Genomic DNA, 12,343 nt, shown 5'->3' with positions numbered 1-12,343 from the left:
TCAAGCTTCATGAAAACTAACAACAACACACTTTTCCTCTTTGCCCAAGGTCCCAAAGCCCATCGACTACTCCTCCCAAACGTGGTATGTCCACTAAACAGCTGTCTTAGTCCAAATGGGTTACTACAATAATGCTTATTGCATTGAGCAAAACACATGTTAATTTACACATCCAGATGTGTGCATGCTTTTGATTACTTTTGAATTGACTTGTCGTCTTCCGGGCTGTAGGTTTGCGGGGCCCATGGAGAGGCTGCAGGCGGAGGCGGAGCTCATCAACCGGGTCAACAGCACCTACCTGGTCCGCCACCGAAGCCGAGAGTACACCGAGTATGCCGTCAGCATAAAGTAAGTCCCTCCTCGTCCTCTGCTCATTCAAGAGCCTCATGTACAGAAAGTGTCCCCGGCTCTCACTGCGAAAGGTGCTTTGGTATGATCGATTTCACTTAGATACTCTCATTGATTAAAATACTCATCGTGTTGAGGACAAAAAATAAACACTTAAACTTGTCTGTTTATTGAGCAATAAGTTTGGGGATGTCTGTGGTCTGACTTTCAACAATCATCAGGATGTATCGTTGTTCTTTCAACACGACAGTTTTTCTGTTTTTCCGTCTGTCGCTGCTCCGCTTTAGATTTATCAGACGCCTGCGGCAAAAAAAACAAAAACTTTATTGACCGGATAGAACTCCCGGCTGAACAACACAGTTTGATGGACCCATTTATAGCTCCTTTGCAGGACGATGTGCTTTCCAACACGGTGCTGTGCGTAAAATCTGAGCAAACTCGATGCTAACCAGGAAGCAGGGTTTAAAGCATTTAGCATAATTCATTATGCATCCACCTTAAAAGAAATCCCACAAAAACTACGTTATTATAAGTTTAGAGTTAGAATCACACACAAACACGATAATCTTCCACAAGGCGCCATCAGCGCTTCTCTCTTTGAGAGACCAAAACATTTCTTCAAACTCCCTTCTGCGCTGAGGTCTTAATTGCTTGTGTGCACACAGACGGTGATGCTCTGAACATCGAGGCTGTTCAAGGTTATTCAAACGCCCCCGTGTAAGACAAAGAGAAAGGCAGGCAGAGTGGAAAGAGATGCTCATGTTTATGACATTTAAAGATATTAGTCACAACTGGTTTGAGTGTGTTTTCATGGATAACTGTGGAAAGAGGACACAGACTGACGGCATCAGTTGGAACTTCATCCATTGAATAACGACAGAGATCCTTTCTGCTCACTCTGACCGAAGCTTGGATTCGTCCAACCACAGAATCCCGCCCGCGTTGCACACATGCACACATGCACACATTCTCCTGACCACCCATCATTCATGTGTCACAAACCTTTGGGACTTTTTGCATTACAGCGAGGGCTGTGCTTCGGGCCTGGGGGAGGGGGGGCGGGGGGCACCGATCGATGGCTGTGATCAGAGACGGAAATTAGACTCATAACTTATTCAATGGCCCACAGGTACAACAACGACGTGAAGCACATAAAGATCCTGACGAAGGACGGCTGCTTCTACATCGCAGAGAACAAGAAGTTCAGGAGCATATTAGTGAGTTGTTTCTCTTTTCGTTTTTTCCCCTGATTCCACCACTGCAATTCATAAATAAATCATCACGTTCGCTTAATGAAGTGTCAAAAACTTGAATTTTATTTTAGCAGTGTGCACAAAAATAGGCATGATTAGTGGCGTGTTTATACTGGCCTGAGGGCTTCAGCATTATAGATAAGTCCAGTGCATGTTGGAAAGGTTTGCCACCTTCCTAATATCAACACTGTATTTTCTCAGATTTTCTAATTAAAAGGTTTGGAGTGTGATATTTGAAAAACAGTATTTTGTTAGCATATGATTTCATTGCATTTTATATATTGAGAGGCCCCATCGTGACTTTCTCACATCGACGGCGTCACAAATATGTTTAAGTTCAAGCAGACTTTTGATTTGTAAATGACATAAAATGTTTTCAGCAGGAAAAAAAATGATTCATCTGGTTTTACGAACTGATTTTCAAAATAAATTTCTCATGCACTAGAAATGGAATAGACAGATAAGAATATATAGAGCTGACCTGTTTTAATGTGTGCGTGTGTGTGTGTGTGTGTGTGTGTGTGTGTGTGTGTCTCCAGGAGCTGATCGAGTACTACAAACACCACTCGTTGAGGGAAGGTTTTAGGAGTCTGGACACCACACTGAAGTTTCCTTACCAGGAACCGGAGAACGCTGACATGCAACGCCTCAACCGATCGGGTAGCACCAGTGAGTCCATCTGAATAATCAGCACAACACTGAAACACACGTATGCAGTAATGCCAGCAACTGATTATTTAAAAATTTAAACTAAATTTGCTGAAATAAAAGTACAACTACAGATTAGTTTAATCCGTCATAGAGTAATTTGATGATTCATTTCCTTGATTTCTTTGGCTGGTTTTGGACTAGTTAGTTTGTCCCGGTGATCTGTCACGGTCACTCTGCTGATTATTGCAAGTAGCTTTTCTTTCAACCTGCAACAGGCTGCTGTCATTGGCTCTGCTGATTCCTCCCGTCACTACTCTTTTTCTGCTTGCTTAGCTATCATCATTTCCAGCTCTCCAACACACACACACACACACACACACACACACACTTTTATTCACTTGGCAGCTTCTTCACTCTTCACTCAAAAGTGCAAGGTAGCGATTTGTTTTAAGTGTCTGGTGTCATTCTTTTCACCGTACTGTCAAATGGGGACTGGAGAATCGAGTACGCTTGTTATAGATTTGACGTCCCTCTGGACGTTTCCTGTAGATTAGATCTATTTGGGTTGCAGAAAGACATAATATGGGTAAATCTTTAAGAAGGGAAGGTCAAGAACATTTAGTGTGAGTTATACTCATGTCTACCTACTCGCCGTTACGGGAAAGACAAATAATAAGAGATTCTGCTGTTGGTTTCTTCTTAAATTACAACTTCTAACTTTATCACTTTATCACTTTATGTTTCCTTGAGACATGTGATGAACATAGCGAATGGCTGTTCTTTCTGGATATCTGGTCATTCAGTTTTATTTAAATTAGTTTTAACACCAAAAATGATCTTCATTCAATGGTATAATTTAGTTTATACAATGTTTCAAACATTCATTCAAAAATAACACATGACTTGAAGGTGAAACTTGCAAAATAAGAAGATTCATTTATTAGTTAATATGACACCACAAGATATGTCTGAACTGAGCGAGATTGATTTGAAAATGAAGTATTATTGAATCAATACTCCCCGAGTGTTCATGCAAATGAGGCCGCAGATCCTGCAATCTTTTAACACTCCGTACGGCACATAATGTGTGAGCTAATGCTAGAAGTAATGAGGAACTTTCTGTTCTTGTCCGTGCTGTTGTGTGCCGTCTGGCAGTCGTCGGGGTGAAGATGTGTGGCACTCGCTTTTGAACAAACCTGGCAGCGCCTCAAGACCAAACAGATGTTTTTCACTAACACCATCCGAGGACCAGAAATGAGCTGCGGATTATCGATGCTCGCCGCTGCTGTTTATTTAGCCGGAGTTCTCTGATCATTCAGGTGTAAGACTGAGCCTATCAGGCCTGGGAGAGAACACCTGACCTGTAACAGGTGTATGGAACAGGTGCAACATTAAAGTAAGCCAGTGCAGAGATGTCTCTGACAAAAACAATAGTTTTTCTAATGTAGTTTGGTGATGATAAGTTAAATGAGAGAAAATACTTTTGGGGATAAGAAATATCAATGTTATTTGTCGTTTGTCACCAGTTTTGCAAAAAAAACAACAAGAAAAGGTGTAAATACTGAATTAGAAAAGGTTGTTTGCTGTGTAAAACATCCATGATCACCTCGCAGCAGCAGGATGTTTCAAACGAGCCCAGAAATAAAAAAAAGTGAACAGTTCGTCAACTTGCCAAGACAACATCAGTCGGCAAAACAAGATTTTATTTGAAACCTGCGTGCCGCTGCGTGCGACGGGAAGAAAGAAACAAAAGTGCCGACTTACTGACAATCACATTCCGAGCCGTAGCAATGTGAACAGATTGTACAGAGCTGTTTGCTTGTTCTAGACGCGGCCTGTTGTTCCAACTCTTGCTTCAAAACACAAGTCGAGACAGCTTCCATCCAAATTAGTTTTGCTGCGGTGTGGTCTTCTATCGTGTGAGCAGCCTCCTCCTGGTGTTCAGACTTCTCTTTCCTCTCTCTCACTTCTAAATGACTCTCTTCTTTTGATTTCCATCCCCCTCGAGCGCGGCTGGAAGACTGTTGATTCATGTTCATGCTTAGTTTCATGGACAGTTTTGCAGAAGAATAAAAAATGATTGATACTTTTTTTTTTTTTAACCAACACACAACAGCAACAATACCGCAGTTAACCCGACATTTAAATGACTTTGTGTCCGTGCAACAATCTCCGCCGACATCGTGTGTGGGACTCTGGGCCGCTGATTGGATTTTGGCTCATCATCTGCAAAGCGCGTGTGTGTGTGTGTGTGTGTGTGTGAACCCTCAATAGTCAACCAGCTCCATGTGGTGTATTCCGCTGTGTTACACAAACCCGATGTGCTAAAATGAAGCATATAAGATGCAGCCGGGGCTTTGGTGGCTGTTAGAAGTGGAGGGCCGTCCCTCTTCATATTGCTTGCACCTAGACACCATTAGGGGACGCTGAGCTGTCTCTCACTGGACGGAGTAGCATTCATTTTAAAAACCACCGGAGCTCCGCTCTCCGTTCAGCATATCAATAACCTGCCCAGAGATCTTGTTGTGAGCGGCACATTTTTCATGAAGTTTAGACATTCATCTGGCATAGTGGGGGTTAGATTTTCTTTTCTTGGTGGCAGAAATAAGATGGGGGGGGGGGGACTCTGATTTAAAGCAAGGTAATAAAGCAACTTTAAAAAGTCCCAATTTCATAGTGGATACTTGTAAGTACTAGAGGTCTACAGTCGTGGATTATTAGACAATTGGCCCTTGAGGGTCTTTTATTGTTTTTTCAGGGTTAATTTTCTTATTGTATGATTGATTTGCCAACAAGAAATGTTAAACGTCACATGATAGAGGGACCCAGCTTCAGGACCAAATTTTGCTTCATCAAGAATATGAAGTTCTTTTCACCCCAGTTCAGCTTTTCTAAAAATAAATGAATTTATTGGAATGAGTATAGCTAACCACCGATATTACTTTACACTGAACAGATAATTACCTTTGTGGGTATTATATTTCCTTGCAAAAAATACTAGGTCTGCATTAAGGAGATACAGTGTGACCTTCAGAAAGACAACATAGAGAAAGAATTAGGATCCCATAGATAGTATACTATAATTTAAAATAAAGCAATAACTTGTATAAATAAATTGTTTGGCACAAGTGAAGCTGTCATCAGCAATTAATGATGCCTGAGCGACGTTGGCCGCAAATGCACAAATCTACAGATAGTCACGTAGAATAGCTACAAAGAGCCACATACAGTCCTTTAAACTACACATAAATCACAACAGTGATCAGTCAGTCTGTAACACCAGAACTCAACATGCGCACTATTCATTTGTGCGATATCACTAACATGTTTTTGGATTAGAGCGCCAGTTCAAGTGGATCGTGTACATTTATAACAGCCATCTTTTGTCAATTTATAATTGTGAGCCTTTCAATAATCTTTCAAAAATTCAGTTTTTATTCTTTGCTAAACACAAGGAATTAAACATTATACTAAGCGTTTCATCACTCCTATTTGAATGAAACTTTTAGCATTATTAATTACAGATACAGCTGTGTTCGTTATACCTCGGAGTTGGCATTTTGAAAAAAACATGTTTTATCGTTTCTCCTTTGCTTCTCTCTCCTTCTACCACCCCCCCCCCCCCCCTCCACCCACCACCACCAACCCCCCCGCCCCGCCATAGCCCCATTGCTCTGCGGCTTCTCTTTCGTAACCCCCGCCGGCTACAGCTTTGTGCCTCCTTCCTCTGCTCCCTTCTGGTCAGGTACAGGTATCGCCTCCCTCTCCCTCTCTGTCTGTCTGCCTCTCTTAACGCTTCATCTCTTTCCTTCCATGTTGAAGGCTGCTTAGCATGCTGACTGTGGCCGAGCGCCTTCACATCCATCGTGCCTGCACAGCCTCCGTCCACCTCTTCCACAGCCGCTGTGCGCACGTACACGCCACCCTGTGTGGAGAACGGGGACGGGTTTTAATAATGCATGTTATTTTTGAGTGTTGCCGTTTTCGCATGTGAATATTAGAGTGTGGAGGCAGAAACAGAGAGACGGCGTTTGAGCGGTTTTCGGGAGGCATTTGTGGCTGAGTTTCATGTGTGTGTGTGTGTGTGTGTTTGCCTGTGCGTTCGTCTGTCCGTCAAAGTAAAAGGTGGAGGTGTCCAAATACACACAGCTCCTCTATAGTAGATCCCCCCCCCCCTCCCCCCCTCCCGGGGGGGCCGGGTTGTAGAGGTCTGACGTTCCATTTCCACCTGTCAGCTTAGAACGGTCCGACCAGCCAGTCAGTGTCTGGAGAAGGTAGAAAGCCGGCCGGGTGGGATGGAGCAGGGGGGTAACTAGCTAACCGTCTCGCGCATGTCTCTCATACTGCTGGACACACACACACACACACGGCCGTCAGCACAGTGGACTCAAGTACACAACTGTAACAAGTTGTACGGAAACACTTGTTGTTTATTTGGCAAGGTGCACTAAATCACTTGCACAGGTACTACAGACACATAGCTGCTGTGTGTTTTAGATTATACAATATTTATTATACAGAATCATTTCTAACATACGTTTTAGTTAAAAAACGTAAAAAATCTGCAGAGGATTTTACACTTGATAAAAAAAAGAGAGAGAATAGAACGTTTTTTCTGTGAATGAAAAATGATCACTCATATCATCCGTGTGTACATGTGTGTCACTGCAACTGATTTTTGTTAAATGTCTTTGGAACACCGTGAATGAACTGCTATATATATATCCTGTATCCACTCTCCCCCCTCTCTCTCTCTCTCGTTCTGTAGTGTTTACTCCAAAAGTGATCGGCGTGGCGATCGCGCGGTACGACTTCAGCTCACGAGACACGCGGGAGCTCTCGCTGCAGGAGGGCGACGTGGTGAAGATCTACACAAAGTCGGGAGCCAACGGTTGGTGGAGGGGCGAGGTCAACGGCAGGGTAAGCGATGCCGATAAAACATACTCAAAAAGCCCCCTTGTTTGTAGCACGGCATGCTATTGTGCCTTTGATAAATGTACCTTTGCGCTGCTTCAATTCATCGAGGCAGAACGCTTCAGGAGTCCCATCAGCTGTGTTCACTCACACAGTTTTTATTCTGGCGGGTTAAATCCTTAAATCCAATTTTATGTTGAGTAATGTTTGTCCAATAGTCCGTATTGACCTGGAAGAGCCTCTTGAGATTTAGTCTGTTTCATCTTTTTCCCCCCTCTTACACTATTTTTTTCCCAATCAAAAACAAGGCAATTTATAATCAAGTATGCAGCATCGAGAAAGGCCTGCTGCTAAACGCAGGGATGTATATTTACTAACTCCCATTCGCTTTCACCGCATTTGAGCTAGGCAGAAAACAATAAAGGGAATGACAAATTCAGTGTGTGTGTGTGTGTGTGTGTGTGCGTGTGCGCTGCAGCCCTCAGTAATGTGTCTGGGCCACGAGTGTGTTTTTCAATCAGCTGTTGTAAATGAAGAAGCTTTTCTCTTTAACTGAGCCTGATTCGTGCTTAATGCTGCTCTGGCAAAAACTTAACTCTGCAGCGCCGCGAGTCTGTCGAGGGCCGTTAGAGTCTCTTCAGCCTTGAAGACGGTTTTCACTGCTGGCAGAAAAAAGGCGAACGTGTCAGTTGAAAAGCACCCCGATTTTATTAAAACCATTCAATATCAGCCGAATGTCATATCAGGCTCCTTTTATCAAAAAGAACAAAAAGACACAGGTACCCGTCGTGTTTGGCTCTCACGTCAACTGCAGGAGAAATACTTTCTGCGGCTCCCCGTCTGACTCTTCACGTTGACCCTAAATGAATCCGTCCTGCTTTGCACGCTGCTGACAGCCAACCAGCTCCCCATCAGACGACTCCCTCGGTTGTAGATAGCGATCAGTTCAAGTTGTCATTTGCTAAGAGACAGTTCTTAATGCGGTTGTCTTACCTACGCACGCAAATCGCTGTGTCCACGAAGGTCCTTACAGCATAGTTGGAAATGAGCACACTACATATATAAGCTGATGGGTCTGGGATTTGGGATTTAATGGGGTTTAATTCTTTAATGACATGAACATTTATTCATTAATGATTAATCAGTCTTATTAAAGCTTTTTGCCATGTAACGGCAACATTTGTTCCGCCCTTGTGCCGTGATGTTAAAAAATGCTAAGAGGAAAAAAACCATTTGCCAAAAAAAATGGAAATTTTGTTAATGAGTTTAAAATCAGATCATGTGTTTTAACGAAAATAACAAAATGCCAAACGTATGATTAATATAGCAAACATGTAAACTGATGTACAGTTAGTGTCCCTATTCCCGTGTGTGTAACCATGAATTATTACCCCGTGATATCTTATTCACACTTCTCTCCCCCCGTCAGGTCGGCTGGTTTCCATCCACATACGTGGAGGATGGTGAGGAGTGAACGCTTGCACGCGGCTAGAAGACGACGCCAAAGGAAGAGCGGCAGCGGTGGAACGCGCAAACCGAACGTGACAGTAACGCAACAGAGGGAGCTCCCGCACCGCCGCTCGCCCGTGTTACCTCTCCGGAGCGGGGCGGGGCGGCTCTCGCCGTCCCCCAGCGGGGTCCCGCTGCCGACGGCCGTCCCGCAGGCCTTCGGGGAGGGAAACAAAAGGCGGCAGCACGTTGGCGACGCGGCGACGCCCCGTCGTTTGTGGTTGACTCTGTGTGGCTAAGTGGCTCCACCAAGTAGCAGCTTGCCTGTCAGCGGGGCTCCAGCCCTCGCCAGACATACCCCCACCCTCCTCCTCCCTCCCTCCAGCTCCATCCCTCCATCCATAATTCACCTTCCTCTCTCTGCACCCAGACGCCCTCCCCCCTCAACTCCCACCTGTTTCTGCCGTCCGCCGGTCTGTCAAAAGTGGATTCTCAAATGTCACTCCTCCATTCATGCCATGGCCCATCTGTCCATCCATCCGTCCTCCCCACCGCCCCCCTGAGACAATAGAGTCATCTGAGCCGGAAAAGACCAACACCTTACTGTCTTTTTTTCTTTTTTCTTTCATCCCCTTCTCTCTCTCTCTGGAGGGATTTCAGTTAGTTTTGACCTTGCCTCTGTGTTGCATCCACTAATGCAGGTGGTTATTGATGACTTGAAGCCCCAGATTCACACACACACACACACACACACACACACACACAGGCACACACGCCACCCACCTCTCCTCCCCTTCAGATTAGGATCACCTCACATGTCTCTTACAGGAGATGGAGGAGAGGGATGGCATCGGATAGCATCGCTGAGCAGTGCCAGCAATTGATCGCTGTTGTTCCTATTTTCCTCCCGCCGCCTACATTCTTTATCTGCAGCCCGGCCTCTCATGTTTTGAGTTGTCTCGGCCGTTAGCAATCCCCCGCTCTTATCTGTGGCAGCTCCGTCGACAGGAGCCCATTCGCCGAGGGTTTATCTTATCGGGGGGCATTAGCGGCTTGTCGGGGGAACAAGCCACACTACCTAGAAGCCACTTGTCCCCTTAACACGGAAAGAAAAGAAGAGGTTTCTGCTTTGGGTCTTGATATTGATATTTATATAATGTGTACGAGAACAAATTTAGGGGAAATATTTTGTCAAGAAAAGTGTATTGTATATGTACAGACACAAATCAGAAACCTGTTTCCACCATTCACACTGCACACTGTCTGTTTAATCTCCAGTGAAAGAGGATTTCCCCACATTTGAGAAAATAGAATAAAAAGGCTGTGTGTACGGGATCAAGTATAGTGTCTAGAGGTGAGACCAGAAAAAACCCCTTTGCATTTGGCTTTATGGAGTAATGCTTTTCTGAAAAAAACAATAATACTCCCCGGCCGAGATGAGACGAGAAGAGAAAACAAAACCGCATCCGATACGTCGATTTTCTTTTTTTATGCTCACACAATGAGCAGAAGGCTGGCAAAGACTTGATCTAGTCCTTTAATGTCTTTCTTGATTCAAAGCTGTTCTTTGGCTGTATTTCTCATGTTCCCCCTCGCTCCTCAAATACCTTTACATAGGCCTAAGAAAAGCATTTAAAAACAAGCACCCATCGTTTTTCTGCACAGCAAAACTAATAATGCATCGTACAAATGCAATGTCTGTCACAGAAACACACATCATCGTGGGGTCGCTCCCTAACAGGCAGCATTCTCTCGTTGACAGCTTGAGTGAAAACAGGCATCAGACATTGAAGCCAGAACTATCAAGAGTGGATGGGGAAGTATAACTATGTGGTTAAATTGTAGATTCTGCCTGTGCAATCAGCCATCGGGCCATTCGTGGCTTTCTTCCTGTCATGTCTTTGTGTCCATGCCATTAGGAATAGAAGTATGCATTTTTTTTGGTGAAGATATATGCTGTTATATGCACTTAATGGAGCCATTATGCTTGAAACTCATTAATAACCCCCTGACAGCCCTGCCACTACATGACATTATGACATATATGACGATAGATATTTTTGTTCTCAGCCATATTGTTTAATACTGGACTGAAGAAAAGGGTCAGAAAGAGTCCGATTAATGTGTTTCTGCAACGAGACGTCCCTCTGTTTCCAAACGATCAACAGTGTCATCGAGTGACCACTAGATGGAAGCCTCCTAAACACATCCCCTCCTCCCCAGGCCAGTCACCTTCAACTCGCTCAAGTTTAGAGATGACATCATCTGATTAGGAGGCCAACCGTATTCAAGGAAGCGTCGAGCATCAGCCTCAGACTTGCAGCTCTGAATGCGAGGGAACAAAGAGGTCTTATAGACAAAATACACCAAAATTCTACCAGACAGATTCTCCGAGACTTTCAAAATGTCCCGACATTCCAGGAACGTCTAGTATCATTCCCCAGGATGATATTTCCCCTCTCCTCCTGCTTCCAAAAATGCCTGCAGTCTCCGACTAGTCAAACGTTAGATCCGTAACATCTTTCTGCAGCGGGGCAGCGGCACGGTCTGTCCCCTCTTGGGAGAACGGGAGAAGGCCGAGCGGGCTCTCTCTAATCGCAGGCTCCGGTAATCCACTCCCGCACTCCTCCTCCGCCCAGACGAACTCTGACAGCGGGGGCCATTTACAACTGCAGGCCTCCCTCCGCTCCGAACGCGCTTCCAGATTATTTATTTTTTTTGCGCGCGCAGGAGGGGACGGGAGGAAGGCTCAAGGGTATCTGTGATCTAATCATTACACCATCTCCTCACCCCGGCGACCCCGCTGCATCCATCTCTTCTGTCTGCTTCTCTCTCTCTCTTGTCTCTTCCACCTCGTCACTTCCCTTCGGTCGCTTTCATCCATTGTGTCTTTTCAACTTCTCTGTGCATTCGGTCCCTCGCCCCGATGCTCTGTACAAACCCGGGCAGAATAAGGACTTGTTTTTTATTGCTAATTAGAGAAGGAATAAGACACTGGCTCTCACCACAGTTTCCTCTTTTCATATAATGTGCACCGTGTGCAAAGACCACGTCCATGTATCGAGGCTCACAGCCTGTACGTGTTGGAGGGACAATTCAACAGGATTTAGGTCTGGGCAAGTCTTAGCCCAGCAGGGGTTTTAGGATTCAATCATATTAACCAGCGTAGAAGGACAAATGTGAAGCAATCTGAACGGGAACATAACACCCCCCATACATGAAGAATACATGTCATACAACACATCTCACCCGGCTGAAAATCCACCCTTAATCCATTGCAAGATCACCCAAACCTCTGTGTTATACTGCTGCATCGCTCACTGTGTCATCCCTCTGAAGCCAAAGATGTACGCTGTACCCGCGGTACGCTCAGCGTCGTGTCTCATGTAACCGCGGTACCCGACCGCTGTGGCCTAGCTCGAAAACTGTGCAATCTCGACTCTGTAGGTTGTGTTGTTGCTGTACCATACTGTAAGATATGTACATAGCACATAATAAAGATATACATTCCTTCTTCTGATACATTGTTATTTCCTATTGCATAATAGGAAGTTATCAGGTCCATCACCATGTGTTCAAATGTGTCGGCTCTCTATGAGTATTCACAAAATGTTGCTTCATATTAAGATTGATTTCCAACAATTTTTCTAAATACTTTCCTACATTTGCTTCAATGCAAATTTGACGCACATGTACTTACACATTTGCACTGTGATACTTAACACTGA

General features: G+C 44.6%; 1 protein-coding gene across 4 annotated transcripts in view; it reads left to right on the top strand.

Moving 5' to 3' along the window:
• Positions 1–12,131, top strand: part of vav3a (vav 3 guanine nucleotide exchange factor a) — a 66,578-nt gene extending 54,447 nt beyond the window's left edge. Inside the window, exons 22-28 of one of the 4 annotated variants that reach the window (XM_078095652.1) lie at positions 50–84; positions 232–348; positions 1,478–1,565; positions 2,141–2,270; positions 5,917–5,997; positions 7,021–7,172; positions 8,596–12,131. In XM_078095652.1, coding sequence (XP_077951778.1) covers positions 50–84; positions 232–348; positions 1,478–1,565; positions 2,141–2,270; positions 5,917–5,997; positions 7,021–7,172; positions 8,596–8,640 — 648 coding nt within the window. In that variant the 3' untranslated portion in view covers positions 8,641–12,131. Of the gene's footprint in view, positions 1–49; positions 85–231; positions 349–1,477; positions 1,566–2,140; positions 2,271–5,916; positions 5,998–7,020; positions 7,173–7,474; positions 7,943–8,595 lie in introns of those variants that run through there. The other 3 variants (XM_078095651.1, XM_040167223.2, XM_078095653.1) reach the window with 3 other exon arrangements.
• Positions 12,132–12,343: the final 212 nt, after the last annotated feature.

The sequence above is a fragment of the Gasterosteus aculeatus genome, chromosome 21 (assembly GCF_964276395.1).
Source record: "Gasterosteus aculeatus chromosome 21, fGasAcu3.hap1.1, whole genome shotgun sequence".
NCBI lineage: Eukaryota > Metazoa > Chordata > Actinopteri > Perciformes > Gasterosteidae > Gasterosteus > Gasterosteus aculeatus.
This window is presented reverse-complemented; position numbering and strand designations above follow the sequence as displayed.